The sequence below is a fragment of the Lutra lutra genome, chromosome X (genome assembly GCF_902655055.1).
Source record: "Lutra lutra chromosome X, mLutLut1.2, whole genome shotgun sequence".
Classification (NCBI taxonomy): Eukaryota; Metazoa; Chordata; class Mammalia; order Carnivora; family Mustelidae; genus Lutra; species Lutra lutra.
This window is the reverse complement of record NC_062296.1, coordinates 45915309-45936425: the sequence shown is the minus strand read 5'-3', so window position 1 is coordinate 45936425 and position 21117 is coordinate 45915309. Positions and strand designations below refer to the sequence as shown.

The window sequence follows — 21117 nt, the reverse complement described above, 5'->3', positions numbered from 1 at the left end:
TTGTTCAGGCATTTAATTTTAATTATAATGCATCTTTTCATGAAAGTTGAAAGAATTTGTTAAAATCAAGATATGGAGGTTAGTTTTTAGCCAAAGAAGTTTTGATATTTCTGATATTGAGGAAGTAAATACTTTATAATCCCTTAAACATATATACTTACATATGAAATATATACTTACATATAACTTTATGGGAGAGTTTTACAGTGGATTGCACTACTGTTTCTGTCTTTTCTATTTTTAATGCTATGATAGTTTTTGGAGTCATTTAGAAAACTTAGTCATGTCCTGAATATTTTAGTAGGTGTGAATATATAAATTTGTTGTTTTAGCATACTGTTATGTAGCATCATTCATATTTGAAAGTAAATGTATGCTGTTGCGAGATAGAGTGGTCTAAATTGTAAAGTAATTTCTGTTAAATTGCATTTATATAATAAACAATGAAAAAATATTATATATTGACAGTTTAACTTTTTTTTTGGTTGAACTTTTTAGAAAAAATATAAATAGTAGACTAATTTTATAGTTTGAATTTTGTATAATTGGGAATTGACTTAGAATTTTATAGTTTAGACTTTATGTACTTCTTGAAAGGGAGAATAATATGAAATGGTTTGTAAAGTTATTTAAATTACACATGTCCGTTATTTTACAAAGTCCATTATTTTAATGTGCCGTTATGTTAAGTAGCCTTTCAAATACCTATTGCATTTTAAATTGGTTCTTTCATTGAAAAAACATTTATTTATGTAATTTTAAAATTATGGTTGCATTTCTACAGTTAGCTGGCATCGAAGATATATTATGATTCTGTAAAAGGGGTATTTTGACCAGACATTTTTCTAATGTCCTGTATCTGAATACTTATACTGTGAATTAGCCTCAGTGATAAGATGTTAGTTTGTTCAAGTTTAACAGTGTTAGTGTTGAGGATCATTAAACCAGGTTTGTCTTTAGAGGTTGCATACTAAATCAGTAAGGAGTCCATTCTCTCTGAAAAAGAATTATTTTCAGTATGTTCTTTATTTGTAGATTTTTTTTCTAAGCATTCTTTTTTTTCAAATTTGACTAAAAGCTGAGATTTTTATATGGATACCCTCCCCTGGCACACACATAAAAACATTTACCTTCTATTTGAAGAATGCTCAATTGGGTCTAATAATACTCCATAGTTTTCTCATAGTTTCTTTCTCAGTGGGGCTAAATATTTACATAAAAGCAAAATTTGATGTGGAGATTGCTTAAAGATTGTCTGTTGTTAATAGAAGTTCTATATTTAATTATAGTGGGACTACACTGTACCCTTAAAGATTTCCAATTATTTTGTTATTTGGTAATACTTTACTTTTCAGCTGGAAAATACACCAATGATTGTTTTTCCCCTACTGATTTGGTGGAGGTATTCTGTTGATAAAGGTTCTGTACTATTAATTCAGCATATTTTCAAAAGTAATTAATTTTTCCTGGATGTTGTTCATGTTAATGAATATATTTAATGATTGCTTACCTGATCTCAGCAATGTTTAATGGATTGGGTATATCTCAGGTCCCTTCAACAAAAGACTTTTCATTTGGTTTCCATTTTAAGCACTTTTTAGAATGTTTATTTTCTACACATGTCTTTATTTTTTATATGAATTTGATAAATCTGGAATAATTTTTTCTCTGTGAAATATTTTTTTTTTCATGGTGGTCCTGTTTGGCTACCAAAATTGCTTTGGTTCTCCTTTATTGTTTTGAAAAACAAAGCTAGCATTTTAAATGAAGCATTTTACTTGTTTTTTTGTTTGAGTAAGGGTTTTAAATGCCTGGCAATTTTAAGGTAACTCCATTTCAGTTTACTCTGTTTTTTTGTAGTGCAGGTAAGTATTGTAAGTCATTTAAGTACATATAGATGTCTAGTCTTGTATATAGGATCCATTTGTAGATAACTAAACTGGTTGCAGTTGTCATGAGATCTCTTTCTCATGCTAGGATTTTCAGCAAGGAAATAAACATTGTCAGTGGTGGTCTCTCTGCTTAAGATTTAAACATTATATCTAGCCTTCTTTCCTGTTCTCTGTTCTTTGGTGATATTGGGACTTTTAGAGAATGGAAAATAGCCCCACCCTCACCCCCCACCCCGACAAAGGAAGTTTGCATTTTCTAGTGATAGCAAAAATGATTCATTTTCCTGACTTAATATATGTCTCCTTTGTATTTAGCTTTGAAGTTTATAAATAAAAATGAGAGGAGTCAATCCTGTTTTTACCTTTCAAGTATAAGAAAATATTAAACTAGCTCCTTAATATCAAATTTTCTAAATTTATATCAGTGTTAATAAAGTTTTTCCTGTTTAAATTTCCTCTAAAACTGCTTTAGATTTTACATAAAATCAGGGAATGCACATTTTGTTATTTGAGTTTAGTCAAACATTATAGCCTGTGTATAAATTGCTAATAAACTGTGGGTTCTTAATTTCATACAGCTTTTATATTTCTACTAAGATTTTTTAAAAAAGTTATTTGATACTAATGTTCCTGGTACCCTCACTAAAAAGGGAAACAGTGCTGCTTTTCAGTAACTGCAAACATTGTAGGACATATGACTAACAAATGTTTGAAACTATTGTTTAGCTTTTTGATTCTTTAGTTACATCATTATTATCTCAAACTCCACCATTTTTGGGTACAGATCATATGCCTTAGTCATTTTTTATAGAAGGGTTCATATCAAGAATACTAATTTTGAACTAAGGAGTTAAAAAAATACTAATACAGATTTTGAAGATGAGGAAATCCATAGCAATTCTATGAAATACTTTAGTTTTTTTAAAACATTTTTTAATTTAAATTCGGTTAGTCAACATATAATGTATTATTGGTTTAAGAGGTACAGGCCTATGATTCTTCAGTCTTATAAAATACCCAGTGCTCATTACATTACATGCCTTCCTTAATGTCTATCACCCAGTTTGAAATACTTATTTTTATTAACCCTGAAGTACATATAACATTTGTTAATGCCTCACACTTTACTGGAAGAATATGGGTTCAACCTTGTTTTCACAAAAAGTTTTTTAACATTCTTTGGCTGTAGTCATTTGAATTGTTTTACATCTCAACATTTTGAATATGGTATTGTATTTGAGCATAGCATATACTTAGATACTTGTTTTGTATCTCTAAAGGGTATGCATTTAAACCTATAATCTTACTCAGAATTCTCTGTTTAGAAAAAACAATTCTCTGTTTAAATTAATTCTGTTGTATTGTACACAAAATGTAAACACTTTTTAAAAAAATTTGTCATCTTTGTGTATGGGTGCACCATAGTTATTGGTATTTTTGACTTAGCAATTTTCTTTAAACCTGTTTTCAGAACCTCTTAAAAGATAAAATAGTAGATTATAGGGCTGTATCTGAGATGGCCTGTCAAGAGATTTTAGAGATGGAGTATACTGGACTAAAGATGTTTAGACCTTTTTTTAAAAATTTTTAAAAATTGAAGCTTCAATACTTTCATTTCTGAATACATATTTGGAAATCAATAAATATGATTTTCTTTAAGAATGTGACTGTTGTAGATTCACCAGGTACTCATAAGCATGGTAGTAGTGAATGAGCAGAAACTGTAACACTAGCATAGTAAGGTTAGAGAGTGTTAGGATTCAGGATTCATCTTAGGTGCTACTTCTTGCTTTGCCACTAACTAGCTTTGTTTCTTTGGCCACATCATTTTCCCTTTCTGCACCTGTTTGCTCATCTGTCAAATGGCAGAATTGGGGCTCTAAAATTTTGTGGTGCTTTTGTAATGGCTGTTTCTCTAAAACCTCCATGGTGCACCAGATCCCTCTCTTGATTGCTCCTATTTTAGAAATTAAATGTTTTGAATTATTGATTTATGTACCTGTAAGAGGTAGTTTACTTTCTTTCTCTGTTTGAGTGATTACACAAGGAACATTTATGCATTTCCTTTCTAGATAGGATCAGAATAACCAAAGGCTTTCTTGGCTTTCTCTCTCTCTCTTTTTTTCCTGCTTGGGTGTTTGTCTTTGCATTTTTGGGGTGATTCCTTATTTTATTTTTGCTTCCTTATAGTAGTTGAAGGTATAAAGGGTCATAGGACATTATTTTGGTATTATGTGATTTAGAAGCCTTAGCTTGTTTGGGTTTTGGGGTTCTATTATTCTCTCGTGCATCAGTTCCAATCATTGTTTTTTGTGTGTGTGGGTTTTTACCCTTCCTCCCATATTGTTTTGCTTTCTCCCCTTCTCCCTTCCCTCCCTTTCAGGAAAATGGAGGAGTGGCTCCATTACTTCCAGCTCTGCCCAGGTTTTCTGCCACAGAGTGGCACAGCCTGTGCCTCTAATACTTCTGATAGAGTCGTGACTGCTTTGGATGCTACACCTGTCCCAAGATGTAATATTGAGCATTGAGATTCCAGGGGGGCAGTACCTTGTTGCCTGGATGATTTTCTCAGAAACGTCCTGGAAAGCCTCAAGAAAGGAAACTTCAGAGCAAACAAATCAACTAGGGATCATGACTATACATCCATCACATGCATACCAGCACGGGTCCAGCCGAGGCCTCCAAAATGATGCTTTGCCAGCCTCAGCTGGTTCTCGAGTGATGATGTCCTTGAAGTCTCTGTGGCCCGTGACTCAAGAGTTAAGGTAGTGGAGTTTCCCTTAAAGCATCTCACAGCAGGCTTTGTAGATGGGACACATCTCACCTCAGCATGTTTGCTGACTACTCAGGTTGAAGGTCAGCCTCAGCCCTTAGGTCCTTCAAACTAAGTTCTAACTGAGGTGTAGGTTATGTGATAGGCTAGGTTTATGATACAGTGTGTCTTTGATGGAGTGGGCTTGAGCCATCAGTCATGAAAAATGATTTAACTTTATTCTTTTTAGGGCTTAATATACAGGACTATACATTAGGTTTTCCATTGGTCAAAAGGTGTTAGAGGGTAAATCTAAACCATCTTAGGGAGGTAAAGCTAAGGGAATCTCCATCACTCTGTATGTAACTTCAGTTTGGAGAAAAATGACCATTCTCTGAATTCTGTAATTTTTTCCTGTTTCTAAAGTGATTGTGATTGTTCTATATATTATGTTCTTAATGAAGGTTGTTGATTGATAAATCATGTAATTTTTCAGTGTATGGCTCTCATTTAATTTTCCATAATTTATTATGTAATTTCACAGTTGACATAGAATTGTATCTTAAATCATGTGTATCATATTTCTCCGTTTTTTCATGACAGTCTAGAACTTGAGTATGAATTAGGTAGGTTTACATATATCGCTTCTTGGCCTTTTGGCTAAGATCAAGTGTAGGTAGGTTTACATATTTTGACCTTCCATTTGGTAGACATTCTCTTAAGAGTCTAGAGTTCGAAAGAAGAAAAATCTTATGATTTCTTAAAATGAACCAAGTCTTTACAGATAATACAGAATTTTAGACTTCTTTTGAACTTGTAAATACAAACTGAAATCAGGTGATTGAAGTAACCTTCAGTGTGATTAAATTAGTACTTGTATTTTTATTGGTTATTATTGTACTACCCAAATGGTTATATAAGATCTTGTAACTGCAAGTGAACTGTTTTTCTATTTGCAATCTATTATTCAACACTTTACATTTATGTGTGTGTGTGTGTGTGTACCCACATTCATTCCAAAACAGTGGTTTTACCCAAATTGGTTCAAGAAAGTTTTTCCTTGTCCATGGGAAATGACAAATATAGTGTGCATTAAAGATTTTAGAGAGTTTTTCTAGACAGATGCTTTTATTAAATTTAGAGAACTACCCTTCATTCTGAAACTGTTTCCTAATTTGTGGAGGGTATGTTCAAATAGTCTTTACTTTATAAAATGATGAAAATAAACAATTTTAGCTTCATATTTTTATTTTTGGTGAAATGAGAACTTGACAATCCTGTACTGTTCTCCATTTTAAAAAGTTTACTGTGTACAATCCAAGTCAGCAAACCATTGATGTAGAAGTGTAATAACAACACTTTATAGCTCAACTCCAGTAGGATTTAAATTGGAGTGATCTAATCTTCACTTTATTGAAACAAATCAGATAAAAAACCCTCAAAAAAGCAAACTTATCTGTGGTTTCCTTTAGCACTTAGTAACTCTCTCTGTTGTCTAAGTATTTCTAATTTGTCTATTTAGGGAAGGAAGCACCAAAAGGCAGATAATAAGTATTTATGAAGTGATTACCTATTTGCTTCAGTCTTATTTGGTGCCTTTAGTATGTATCTTTGAATAAAACTAGTAACGAACAGTCTGCCTTTCAAATAAAATTACCAAGGCATTAACATCTCCTACCATTGAGTGAATCTTGATTGAAATGTGAATGTATGTTAAGAAATCTGAAGGAGTGTTTCAAATCCAAAAATAACAGAAGTTCCATAATGCCACCTGGAAGTTTTTGACTGAGCTAGAGAGAATCTTTATTGCAGAATGGATTTTTATTCCATAGTAAGAGTTATTATTAGTTCATGGAAAACTAAGAATCATGCTGCCTTCCTTTTGAACCTTTTTATAAGGTATTCCTTTGTTGCTGTGATTTATAAATTTATATCACAAAGACACGCCAGGTGCAAAACACTTCATCTTATACAAAAGCTGCATGATTGCTTTTATCTTAACATTTTCAGGTGTTTTCCTTTAACGTAAACATGGAAATTTATTAGGATTATATTTTATTTTAACATAAGATGACATTAAAGAAATATTTTTTCATGCTTTTAGCAGTTGATTTTTCCATTAACAAATTGGTCTTTGAGGAACATCTTGAGAAATTTTGGTATGAGTGAGGCTACTGCACTGTCTACTTTTTGGGAAAGTGAAGACTCATTTATGGTATTTTGTGTTCTTTTACCATGTGTATAATTAATAGCACTCATGTCCCTTCTCTTATCTGCCCTAGTTTGAATATTATTAGGGATTTCTGATTGCTTCAATACTTAGTATATGGTATATGCTTTCATTTCATTAACAGAATTTGTGAATTAAATGGAAATTTAAGTGCCAAAAATATTTTTCACCAGTTTGAGGCACTGTTTGATAAGAAAGTGGTTTATTACACATTGATTTTCTAAGAATTGTTTTGCTTTGAATAGTCTTCTCATGTGGAGTTTTGTCTTGGAATGCCATTTTTCTAAATAAGTTGATTTATTACATGGGCCTGTCTGATACTGTAGCTGTTGGATGATGGCAGCAGAGCAAATATAGGATTAGAAGATTATGCAGCATGAAATTGCAGTTGGTCAAAATGGTAGAAATGTCCCTCAGATTTTTAAATAAATTGCAGAAGTATGTAGAATTGGGAGAAAAAAATCAGTACTAAGAGCATTTTCAAAAGTTTTGGTTGGTAGCTTAGTTAAAATGTGGTTTTGGTAGTCTTCTACTGACAGTATAAAATCTTTTTGCACATTTATTTCTATTTTGATAGAAGTTTTTTTTTTAATTTGTTATACTTCACTACCAAATATATAGTTTTTTTTTAACTGTCTTTTTACTCAAGAATTGCCAAGAAGATGCTTTTAGAAGAAATTAAAGCCAATCTTTCCTCTGATGAGGATGGATCTTCAGATGATGAACCAGAAGAGGGGAAAAAAAGAACTGGAAAACACAGTGAAGAAAACCTGGGAGATGAGGGTGAGCTCCATTGAGAAGTATAGGATCTCATAACTTGATTGTTTGACCAATTCAGTCTTTGAGGACTATCTGAGCATGAAATTTCATAATATATGCATTTGGAGTTTATTAAAATATTTAAAACTTTACTACTACTTTTACTCCTTTTGAGTATCTGGTAGTAATTGTGCACATTTTGTCAGTTTTTGCCAATAAACAGATGATTTTTAAAGCAAAATATTTTTTACTTTTTAAAAAATCTACAAGTGTCTATTGGTGATTTTTAATCAATATTTAATCATAGTAATCAAGTCTGATATATGAGATTGTCTGGTATTAACATTGTTATCAAAGTAAATGCAAGTTCTGATCTTTTTCATAAGTCTTGGTAATTAAATAGTTTTATAAAACATTTTAAAGGAAAAAAGTCTGAAGGCTTTACTGATTTTCTCCATTTAGAAGCAAAAATTCAACTCAATTCTGAATCAGATTCAGATTCTGAAGAATCTAAGAAGCCAAGGTACAGACATAGGCTTTTGAGGCACAAACTCACTGTGAGTGATGGAGAATCTGGAGAAGAAAAAAAGATGAAGCCTAAAGAACACAAAGAAGCCAAAGGTAGAAATAGAAGGAAAGGTAAGACATTTTAATTCTGAATGTAAGGAACATACTGTTTTTTTTTGTTTTTTTTTGTTTTTTTTTAAGGAGGGGGTGCGTGGGTGGCTCAGTCAGTTAAGCATCTGCTTTCCACTCAGGTCATGATCCCAGAGTCCCAGGACCAAGTCCTGCATCAGGTTCACTGCTCAGTGGGGTGTCTGCTTCTCCCTGTGAAAGAGGAGGGCAGAGGGAAAGGGAGGGAATCCCAAGTGAGCTCCACACTCAGTGTGGTTCCCAACGTGGGGCTTGATCTCATGACCCTGTAATCACGACCTGAGCTGAAATCAAGAGTTAGACACTTAACTGACTGAGCCATCCATGTGCCCCAGGAACATACTGGTTTTATAAACTAATTATAGTAATGAAATTTGAGTGTATCTGGACAAGATATATTAAGTGAATATCCGCACACTGGTAACAGTTGTTTTCTTACATGAGAATGAAATAAAGAATTTAGAGTGAGGAGAATCCGGAAACTTGAGAGATGACACAAAGAATATTTTTAACCTTCAGTAGTTATACGCACTTAGATTAAAAAGATAAATATGACAATAAATAAAATGCTTGTCTGTATCTGCAGGAAGAAATAATGCTTTCCTAAGGAAGGAGAGAAGGTGCAATTAATTTGGGTAAATTTATTATATGCAAACCTTGTAAATTTTCATTACATTAAAAGTCTGAATTCTTCTGCATTGAGTGCTTACGTATTTCCAGCATCATAGTAAACATTGAAAATACAAAAATGAATAAGGAAATCATTGTCTTGTATGGTGGTTTTCAGCCTGACTACACATGTGGATTATTTTGGGGATTTTGAAATATATGTATGACAGGACTCCATCCCAAACCAATTACAGCATAAATGGTGGTGGTGAAACCTAGGTATCCATATATTTTATAGACCACCTCTGATGCAATTCTGATATGTAGCCAGGTTTGGTGTCAGTAGTTTTATGAGAATTATTGACATTAATAATATATGAAATTTAGCACCATGAGGGATGTTTTCTATAACAGAGGTATTGTATAGTGTGGCACAAAGGAAGATTTCTTTATCTTCTTGGGGGATGGCAGTTATCCCCAGAGATGACTTCGCAAAGATGAAGAGTTTCACTCAGCAGACCAAGTTGTAATTGAAGAGCAGGTAGATGTGAAGATTTATAATATAAGCAGGGAAAAAAACTTTAGAAGCCTCTGCAAGCTGTTTGGCAGGTGGTAGACAGGATGTAGTTAACGTGGTATAGCTAGACTGTAGGAGGGAATAGGGAAAGTAACATCAGGAAATGAAGCTGGGCCAAGACAGACATCAAGTGCTGGAGACACTTGTAAGTTTTCATTTCTTTCTTTTTTTAAAATCTTTTTATTTTTTTATAAACATATAATGTATTATTAGCCCCAGGGATACAGGTCTGTGAATCGCCACGTTTACACACCAAGCTTTCGTTTCTTAAATTGGAGTACTTGGCAGTGGACCCATGGGTACGTGAGGCTGCAGTGTAAATATTGCACACCTCTTTGGAGTGTCCATTTTACTTGAACATTGGGGGAGAGCATTCTTAAGTAACCACTTAATTTTTTATATTGAAAAATTAAGTGTGAAATTTATATTGAAAACTTAAATGTGAAATTTGCCTGAGCATTTTGGCTAACAAAATGTTAAAAGAAACTGGTTTCTTAGGGGCAGATTCTGAAAACTTTACTGCCAAACCCCTGGAGGGCAAATAAGCTCCTTTTTTGCCACTAGGAATAGGAAAATATTCTCAGAAGTGTCTGAGGAGTACAGTAGGCTCTATAAGCTGAAGAGCCATAGAAAGTTTCCTTTATTTTTTTAATTTTAAAAAATATTTCTATTTTTAAATTTTTTTGAATTGTAGTTGTATTGAGATAAAATTCATAAACCATACAGTTTGCCAGTTTACAGCATACAATTGAGTTGTTTTTAGTATATCCACAGAGGAATACCACTATTTTTTTAAGATTTTATTTATTTGACAAGAGAGATAGAGCAAGTAGGCAGAGTGGCAGACAGAGGGAGAGGGAGAAGCAGGCTCCTCCATGAGCAGGGAGCCTGATGTGGGGCTCGATCCTGGGGCCCTGGGATCATGACCTGAGCGAAAGGGAGCTGCTTTAATCAACTGAGCTACCCAGGCACCCTGGAATATCACCACTTTTTAAAACACCTTTGATGTATACTATACATACAGACAAGGGCACATTTTATAAGCAGACAGCTTGATGAACATGTATGGCATAGGACATTGGTTACTAGTACTTCTGAATCACAGCCTCAGCCCAACCACTCATTGTTCCCACTGAAAGATTGTAACCAAGAATATAATATGATCAGATTAGTTGCCTATTACTGTGATACTCAGAGCTTTGATTTGCATCTACTTGGAGGATACTGCTATAGTTGATACCAAGTGTGGTTGTTGAAGAGGAGAATTGATTTGTGTCATAGACTGAATTGTTAGCTCTTGTTAACTGATGTGAAAGAAAGAAGTCTGGGATGATTGTCAGGTTTTTGGAGTTGTCATGGTGTATGTATAATATGACAAATTAGATGAGATGGCCTAGGAGAGCCTCTAATGTTGTACAGATGAAGGGCTATGGAAAGAATCTTGGAACCCTGAATATTTAAAGGGCTGTTGATCAGAAGTTACTCGTTTAAGAGGAAGAGGAGGGCTTCCCCCCATGCACATAAACTTCATATGTCAAGGACATTTTCTTGTTAATAAATAAATAATGATACATCATTTTGTGAATGCTTAATTTAAAGATTTCCTTGCAGCATGACCGTAAGCTTGTCTTTCAGATTCTATAAAGCAACTGAGCAATTTAAGCAGGTTATATAACTTAATATGATTCCTGTGCATCTTCAGCAAAGGGGGAGATAGGGATTTTGCCTCTGAGGGCTCAGTTCAGAATACAAAGTCCTTTAGCAGGCACAGTTACATTCGAAATATTTTATTAAAACCTTGTTTTTTGTGATTTGACAGGTTTCCACTGTCTCTTCTGTGGGTAATTTATTACCCACACGTTTTTTTCATTTGTTTATGAAAGAGGGAGTAAACTAAAATCCCATCATATTTATGTTTCTGATATGGATTATGATCATAGTGATTGATACTACATTTTTTCATTTGTTTATGAAAGAGGGAGTAAACTAAAATCCCATCATATTTATGTTTCTAATATGGATTATGATCATAGTGATTGATACTACATTTAAAGTTGCATGATTTTCCGAGTTTTGCACACTCTGTTGTGCCTCTGTTGTCTGGAAACTTAAGTTAGGCATTGGGGAGAAATCAAGAGAGTAGCTGACTTAGTAAATCAGGGGCAACATGTGAAATCTCAGTTTTCACCTAAATTTGAAAAAGCTTATATTATTTTGGTGATAATTTTTAAAATGTAATTATTGTCTTTGTATTAGATATTAAATTGATGTTATTTTTTAAAAGATTTTATTCATTTGAGAGAGTGAAAGAGAGCAGGGTGAGGGACAGAGGGAGAAAGGGACTCCCTGCTGAGTAGGGAGCCCAGTGTGATGTGGATCTCGATCCTGGGACTCCAGGATCATGACCTAAGCCGAAGGCAGACACCTGACTGACTGAGCCACACTGGTGCCCCTGATGTTATTTTTCTAATTGTGTTAATGTTACTTAGTTATATAGGACAGTATCCTTATGCTTAAGGGTAAAGTGTCATCATTTCTGCACTAAAATAAAATGGTTCAGTATAAAAAAGTGTGCATATATAGAGAGCAAGCAAGCAAATGTGATAAACTTAACAATAAGTGAATTGTAGGGATATAAAAGGGAGAAGGGCTGTAGATGTTCATTTGATAATGCTTTCAAATTTTTGGTAGATTTGAAAATTTTCAAGATAAAGTGATGAAAATAGGTTTAGAATTTTACTTTTTTTTAAAAAAGATTTTATTCATTTTTGTGAGACAGAGTGTGCGAGAGAGAGCATGAGCTGGGGGAGAGGCAAATCAAAAGAGAGAGGCAGACTTCTCGCTGAGCAGGGAGCCTGATGCGGGGCTCGATCCCAGAACCCTGGGATCATGACCTGAGCTGAAGGCATATGCTTAACCAGCTGAGCCACCCAGGTGCTCCTAGAATTTTACTTAATCAGAGGATTTGTATGTATGTGCATGTGGACCTGTGTGCTCCTACACATTCCCAGTTGCTTAATTTTTTAATTATTATTATTGTTTTTTTTTAAGATTTTATTTATTTATTTGAAAGAGAGAGAATAAGAGAGAGAGAGAATATGAGTGGAGAAAGGTCAGCAGGAGAAGCAGATTCCCTGCTGAGCAGGGAGCCCAATGTAGGACCTGATCCTGGGACTCCAGGATCACAACCTGAGCTGAAGGCAGTTGCTTAACAACAACAGAGCAACAGAGACCGTATAGCCTACAAAGCTGAAAATACTTAACCATCAGACTTCTCACATAAAATGTTTTCTGACCTCTGAAGTAAACTATAGATCTTATGTGCTTTTTATTCGTTTTCCCACTAATGTCTTTTCTGTTCCAGAATCCAATGTAGGGATGCCACACTGCTATTAGTTGTGATGTCTCCTTAATCTACTCCAATCTGTGACAGTTTCTCCTTTTCTTTCATGATCTTGAGAGTTTTGAAGAGTATTTATCACTTACTTTCTGGACTGTCCATCTGTATGTATTTGTCTAATGTTTTCTTATGATTAGATTGAGATTATTATGCATTTTTTTCTTTTTTTTTTAAGATTTTTTTAATTTATTTGACAGACAGATCACAAGTAGGCAGAGAGGCAGGCAGAGAGAGAGAGGAGGAGGAGGCAGGCTCCCTGCTGAGCAGAGAGCCCGATGCGGGACTCGATCCCAGGACCCTGAGATCATGACCTGAGCCGAAGGCAGAGGCTTTAACCACTGAGCCACCCAGGTGCCCCGAGATTATTATGCATTTTGACAAGAGTACCACAAAAGTGACATTTAATCATACACCAAGGTTGTATGATGGCAATAGGTCTTATTACTGGTAATAATAATATTGATTGCTTTGTTCATTTGGTGTCTGCTGGGTTTTTCTACTGCAAAAATATCTATTTTTCTATTCACATTGAATTAATATCTTGTGGAGAGTGACTATTCAAATATCCTGTGTCTCTTCATACTTCAGCCCACTAATTCTAGCATTCATCTTGCCTGAAGCAATTACTGTGACATTTATCTAGCAGTGATTTTCTACTTCTTTCATTACTTATACAATTAGTAATGGTAAGGAAGGGCTGTCTGTTTTCCCTTATTTATTTATCTCATTATTTATGTTAATATGGGTTTATAGATATTTTATGAGTTGTGATCCACTTATTCATTTTGTCACTTAGATTTTTCAGATTTGGCTATTGGAAGCTCCTTCAAGTTGGATCACGTGTCCTTTGAATATACCCCCATAATGTTCTAAGCACTGCTTTACTTCTGGCACCACAAGATATTTCAAGCTCATCTTGTATTTTCCCTGCCTGGCTTCCTCTGGCCAGAAAGATTGGTATTCTCCTGGGGTTTTGGATACCTGTGTCACAGTGGCAGTTTTGGTATAGAAGAATAAAACTTTTGAGAGAAAAAATAAAATTGGGGATTCCCTTTATTCTCATTATTTGTAGGGCCCAGCTCCCTTTTCTCAGTGCTATGGCTAGAAATGGAGTTCTCCCAGTTTTGCACCCTCTGCAATAGTTTTGGAATTCAGCCTGTCTTCTTGTTGAAACCAGGAAGAAAGGAGGGGGAAAAAACCTAGGACACTCACTGCCTCAACCCCAATTTTATAGGGGTCATTATTCAGGTTTTTATTTCAGTCCCCAGTCTGCCTGCTGTTGTTTCCTTTTCATAGTGCTTAGGTCACTTCTTTATGTGTTCTGTTCATAGTTTCTAGTTGTCATAAATGGCAAAAGAGTCTCTATTTGCCCTTACTCCATCTTGGTCAGCCTACTCTGCTTGTTTTGAATAACTAGAATTCTGTTTATTCACCTTTGGTACTAATGAATTTGTTTTATTGATAGTTAAATTTTCATTTTGTTAATTCACATGCAATTAATACTTATATTTTAATATAGAACCATAGTTTTATAACCATAGTTAGAATACATTTGTATTATTGTTATTATTTTTAAGATTTTATTTATTTATTTGACAGAGACAGAGATCACAAGTAGGCAGAGAGGCAGGCAGAGAGAGGAAGGAAAGCAGGCTCCCTGCTGAGCAGAGAGCCCTATGTGGGGCTCGATCCCAGGACCCTGAGATCACGACCGGAGCCAAAGGCAGAGGCTTTAACCCACGGAGCCACCCGGGCGCCCCTACATTTGAATTATTTTTATAAATACTATTTGAATTATTAACTGGTCTCATCTGTATGAGTGAAATATCCACGAATGTATATACTATAGATAGTCTCACAGTGGTCCATGTTTTAATGTGAAAGTATTGAGAAATTTGGTGAATTGAATTTCTTTTGGGAGGTATTTAATAACTTAGTATTTTTTTTTTTTTATTCAAGTGAGCAGTGAAGATTCTGAAGATTCTGATTTCCAGGAATCAGGAGTTAGTGAAGAAGTTAGTGAATCTGAAGATGAACAACGGCCCAGAACAAGGTAACTATTGTATCACTTTTTCAAAAATTGTAAGAATTCATATGAATAACCATGCTTCAAGTTATTTATAGAAAGGTTGCTATTACTAATAAAGTAAAATATTTAATATTTTGATTTGATACTAATTATGAAAATAAAAAAGTACATATAAACATAATATGGTTGAATTATGTCTTATAAATTAGGTGGGCTTTCAGACTGCAAAAACACTTTTGACTGTACTTTTTGGTTGTTATAGGGGGATGCTATAGTGTAGTAAATAAGAGACTCTGTAGACAAACTACCTCCTGGCTTTACTATTTGCTCTTTGTATGAATACTCTGTGCTTCAGTTTCTTTTTAAAAATGGGGATTACAATAGTACTTAATTGGTTATTATGGACATTGAATGGGTTTATAATATGCCTACTTGGCAGATAGTAAATGTTCACTGAATGTTAATTATATACTAGTATTATAGTAATTAAGATTTGTTTGTTCTCTTAATACACATAGCTACTGGTAGTAGTTACTTAAAATTCTGCTTACTTCTTAGTGTAGTATTTTAGATAATACTAACCATTCTAAGAACTTTTTTGCTTCCTCCAAAATATTGCATGTTGGCCTTTTGGCTAAGATCTAATGTATTTCCCCCAGAATAATATTATCTTCTTATAACTTATCAAATGGGCTGTTTGTGTTTGTGTGAATGTGATGTGTGTGTCTGCATAGGTGTCAATCTTAAAAATTTTAAAACATTTGAGATCTGTTTAGATTAGCACTTACCAGGTTGTGCCTGGAGTATAGCAACATATTGTACATTAGGGAAATAATAATGGGATACAAGGAGAGATTTTTAAAACTGAGAATTCACATAACACAAAAACTCACCATTTTAAAGTGTAGAATACGTGATTTTTAGAATATTCACAAAGTTCTTCAGCCACCACCACGATCTAGTTCGAGAGTATTTTTACCACCACAGAAAGAAACCCTATACCCACTAGCAGTCATTCCCATTCTTCCTGCCCTCCGTTCCCTGGCAAAAGCTAATCTACTTTGTATATTGATATGCCTGTTCTGGACATTTTATATATGTTTGGTTTCATATAGTATTTTTTTAATGGTTCAGTTAGCATCATGTTTTCAAACTTCATGCATATCTTGTATTGGTACCTTTATCTTTTAAAAATATTTTTAGATGATCATAAAATACCTGTGACCTAAACTTCACTATCTTATAAATTAAGTATACAGTTCAGTAGTGTTAAGTACACTCACATCATTTTACAACCAATCTCTACAAGTTTTTTGATTTTGTAAAACAAACTCTTTACACATTAAACAGTAACTCCCCCTTCCCCACATCCTTAAGAAGCTACCATTCTACCTTCTGTCTCTGAATTTGACTCCTGAGGTACCTTATATTACTGGAATCTTATACTATTTGTTGTCTTATTGTGGCTGGCTTATTTCACTTAGTACAGTATCTCAAGTGTCATCCATGTTGCAGCATGGATCACAGTATCCTTCCTTTTTAAGATTAAATAATGTTCTCCTGTCTGCATGTACCACATTTTATCTCTTCATCCATCATTGAATGCTTGGCTTACTTACACCCTTTGCTGCTGTGAACATGTGTGTACAAATACCTGTTCAGTCCCTGCTTTCAGTTCTTTTGGTTTTATACCCAGAAGTGGAATTGCTGGATCATATATGGTAATTCTGTGTTTAACTCTGAGGAACTGCCACATTGTTTTTTGTAGTGGCTGTACCATTTTACATTCTTACCAATAGCACATATTCTCCTCTTTCTACATCCTCACCGCCACTTGTTCTTTTCTGTTTTTTTATGGGGTGGTAGGGGATCTAACCACCCTAAATACTGTGAGGTGCTATCTCACTGTGGTTTTGATTTGTATTTTTCCTAGTGGTTAGTGATGTTAAGCCTCTTTTTATGTGCTTTTGTGTGCTCCAAGTTAAGGGAGACAGAATCCTGTCCCTTGGGCAGCCCATAGAAAAGCCAGAACATTGCCAGCAAGTTTCACTCTTTACCTTCCTTCCTGGCAGAGGAGCTGAGAATTGGGCAGCTTCCTACTGACCTCCTTGAGTTGAGCAGGAAAGAGGGTACAACAAGCATAAGCAGAAACACTACAAAATATCCAACTATTTTAAGTGCAACTTTTGATTAGGTGTTCACTTGGTTGCTAAGATTTCTTAACTGGTTTTTAGAGTTCTCATAAAGTTACTTTTTACCATATGTTGTGTATTCTGTGTTTCTGTGGAAGAACAAGAGCCTGGAACTTCCTAGTCTGTCATCTTGCTGTGGTTACCTGGCTATTTTATTGCTTGGATTGGCTGAATAATATTCCATTGTATAGATAGTACCACATTTTATTTGCCCATTTTTTCATCTGTTGGTAGACATTTGGGTTGTTTCCATTTTTTGGCTATTATGTATAATGCTTCTGTGAATATTTGTATATGATTTTTACATAGTCATATATTTTCATATTCATTTATAGGAATATATCTGTAAGTGGAATTATAGGGTCATATGGTAACATTATGCTCAGCTTTCTAAGGCAACTGTCAGACTCTTTTGCATAGTGGCTTATCATTTTACATTTCCACTAGCAATGCACCAGACTTCTGATTTCTGTACATCTTCACATACTTTTTTTTTTTAAAGATTTTATTTTTATTTATTTGACAGACAGAAATTACAAGTAGGCAGAGAGGCAGACACAGAGAGAGGAGAGACAGGCTCCCTGCCGAGCAGAGAGCCTGATGCGGGGCTCAATCGCAGGACCCAGGGATCATGACCTGAGCCGAAGGCAGAGGCTTTAACCCACTGAGCCACCCAGGCGCCCCCACAAACTTTTTTTTTGTTATAGCCAACCTAGTGGGTATGTAATGGGCCATTGTGATTTTGATTTACTTTTCCCAAATGATTAATGATGTTGAGCGTTTTTGTGTGTGCTTACTAGCCATTTGTATATCTTCTTTGGAGAAACATCTGTCTGAATGAATAAATTCTTTTCCCAATTTTTAATTGTTTTTGCTGTTGATTTTTTGTTGTTTTTTTAATTGTTGGTTTATTGTTGCTGTGAAAACACAGCAACTGTTTTATTGTTTATTCATAACAGTGCTTTATATATTCTGGATATAAGACCCATATCAGAATCCATTGCCTAATCCAAGGTCATGTAGATTTATCGTTCTTTTCATTGACAAATTTTATAGTTTTACCTATTATATGTAGGACTTTGATCCTTTTTCTCCCTGTAACCTTTATGATAAGCTTCTAGATTTGTTTGTTTAGATAGTTCTCAGTTTTTTCTGGTATAAATACTGTTGTCATAAAAAATATTTGTAGGGGCACCTGGGTGGTACAGTCAGTTAAGCATCTGACTCTTCGTTTTGGCTCAGGTCCTCGTCTCAGGGTTGTGAGGTCAAGCTTCACATCAGGCTCTGCACTCAGGGTAGAGTCTACTTGGGACTCTCTCTCTCTCTGTCTCCCTCTGTTCCCCCCCCCAAATAAATAAGTCTTAAAAAAGTATTTGTATAATATACACAACAGAGATATGGAAATATTTTTATTACACAATGTTACATACACACACATATATATGCATATGGGTATATTGACACTCATTTAGAGTAAATTACTAAAAGTGACATTGTTGAGTCTAAGTTACACAATTTTAAGACTTTTGTCATACATATTTTCATCTTTTCCCCCAAGTTTTTATTTAAATTCCAGTTAACATACAGTGTAACGTTAGTTTCAGGAGTAGAATTTAGTGATTCATCACTTACGTATAACACCCAGTGCTCATCATAACAAGTGCCTTCCTTAGTATCCATCACCCATTTAACCAGTCCCCCTGCCCACTTCCCCTCCAGTAACCCTCCATCTGTTCTCTACAGTCAAGAATCTATTTTCTGGTTTGCCTCTTTTTTTTCTATGTTCACCTGTTTTGTTTCTTAAATTCCACATGTGAGTGAAATCATACGGTATTTGTCTTTCTCTGACTGATGATTTTGTTTAGCGTGATACTCTCTAGCTCTAAACATGTCATTGCAAATGGCAAGATTTCATTCTTTTTGATGACTGAGTAATATTTCACATATATATATGCCAAATTCTCTTTATCTGTTCATCAGGTGGGGGACATTTGGGCTTTTTACATAAGTTTTCTGTTATTGATAATGGTACAGTAAACTAGGGGGTGTAGGTATCCCTTTGAATTAATATTTTTAATCCTTTGGGTAAAAATCTAGTAGTGCATATGCTGGATCATAGAGTAGTTCAATTTTTAACTTTTTGAGGAACCTCCATACTCTTCTCCAGAGTGGCTGTACCAGTTTGCATTTTCACCAAGAGTATAAGACGGTTTGCCTTTCTTCCATATCCTGGCGAACATCTGATGTTTCTGGTGTTGTTAATATTAGCCATTCTGACAGGTGTGAGGTGCTATCTCATTGTAGTTTTGATTTGTATTTTCCTGATAATGGGTGATGTTGAGGATCTTTTCAGATGTCTGATGGCCATCTCTATGTCTTATTTGGAAAAATACCTAATCATGTCTTCTATTTTTAAACTGGATTATTTGTTTTTTGGGTATTGAGTTTTATAAGTTCTTTATTGGTTACTAACCCTTTATCAGATGTCATTTGCAAATATCTTCTCACAATCCAAAGATTGCTTTTTAGTATTGTTGATGGTTTCTTTCGCTGTGCCAAAACTTCTTATCTTAATGAAGTCCCAGTAGTTTATTTTTGCTTTTGTTTCCCTTGCCTCAGGAGACCTATCTAGCAAGAAGTTGCTATTGCTGATGGCAAGGTTACTGCCTGCATTCTCCTCTCCTGTCTCACATTTAGGTCTTTCATCCACTTTGAATTTATTTTTTGTGTATCGTGTAAGAAAGTGGTCCAGTTTCATTCTTCTGCGTGTGGCTGTCCAGTTTACCCAACACCATTTGTTGAAGAGACTATCTTTTTTCCATTGGATATTCTTTCATGCTTTGTTGAAGATGAATTGACCATATAATTGTGGTTCCCTTTCTGGGTTCTCTATTTTGTTGCACTGATCTATGTGTCTATTTTTGTGCTAGTACCCCACTGTCTTGATGACTGCAACTTTATAATATAGCTTGATGTCTGGAATCACGATGCCTCCAGCTTTACTTTTCTTTCTCAGGATTGCTGGGGCTATTCAGGGTCTTTTGTGGTTCCATACAGATTTTAGGATTGTTTGTTCTAGCTCTGTGAAAAATGCTAGTGGTATTTTGATATGGATTGCGTTAGATGTGTAGGTTGCTTTGGGTAGTATAGACATTTTAACAATATTTGTTCTTTCAATCCATGAGCATGGAATGTTTTTCCATTTCTTTTTGGCATTTTCAATTTTTTCCTTGGTGTTTTGTAGTTATCAGAGTACAGGTCTTTCACCCTCTTTGGTTACGTTTATTCCTAGGTGTCTTTACTATTTTTGGTGCAATTGTAAATGGGATTGATTCCTTGATTTTTCTTTCTGCTGTTTGTTGTTGGTGTATAGAAATGCAAAGATTTCTGTATGCTGATTTTGTATCCTGTGACTTTACTCAATTCGTGTATCAGTTCTAGCTCTTCCTTGGTGGAGTCTTTCAGATTTTCTGTGTGGAGTATCATGTCATCTTCAGATACTGGAATTTTGACTTCTTTCTGGCTGATTTGGATGTCTTTTCATTCTTTTTGTTGTCTGATTGCTGAGGCTAGGACCTCCAGTACAGTGTTAAAAAACAGCGGTAAGAGTGGGCATCCCTGTCTTGTTCCTGACCACAGAGGAAAAGCTCTCATTTTTTTTTTTTTTTGCACTGAGGTTGATATTAGATGTGGGTTTTTCATATATGGCCCTTACGATGTTGAAGTATGTTCCCTGTATGCCTACTTTGTTGATGGTTTTTATCATGAATGGATATTGACTGATTTGTGAATATTGAACCACCCCTGCAGCCCATTCCTCTTGATCATGGTCAGTGAGTCTTTTAATGTACTGTTGGATTAGATTTCTTCGTAGTTGAGAATTTTTGTATCCATGTTCATCAGGGATATTAGCCTACATGTACTTTTCTGTTTTAGTGGAGTCTTTGTCTGGTTTTGGTATCAGAATAATACTGGCCTCATAGAATGAATTTGATAGTTTTTCTTCCATCTCTATGTTTTGGA

The 21117-nt window shown here is 34.7% G+C and overlaps 1 protein-coding gene across 7 annotated transcripts in view; it reads left to right on the top strand.

Annotated features, from left to right (window-relative positions):
* Positions 1 to 21117, top strand: part of ATRX (ATRX chromatin remodeler) — a 315263-nt gene that overhangs the window by 123633 nt on the left and 170513 nt on the right. For all 7 annotated transcript variants that reach the window (XM_047714735.1, XM_047714739.1, XM_047714738.1 and 4 more), the window contains 3 exons: positions 7524 to 7657; positions 8096 to 8272; positions 14833 to 14926. In XM_047714735.1, coding sequence (XP_047570691.1) covers positions 7524 to 7657; positions 8096 to 8272; positions 14833 to 14926 — 405 coding nt within the window. The remainder of the gene's footprint in view (positions 1 to 7523; positions 7658 to 8095; positions 8273 to 14832; positions 14927 to 21117) is intronic.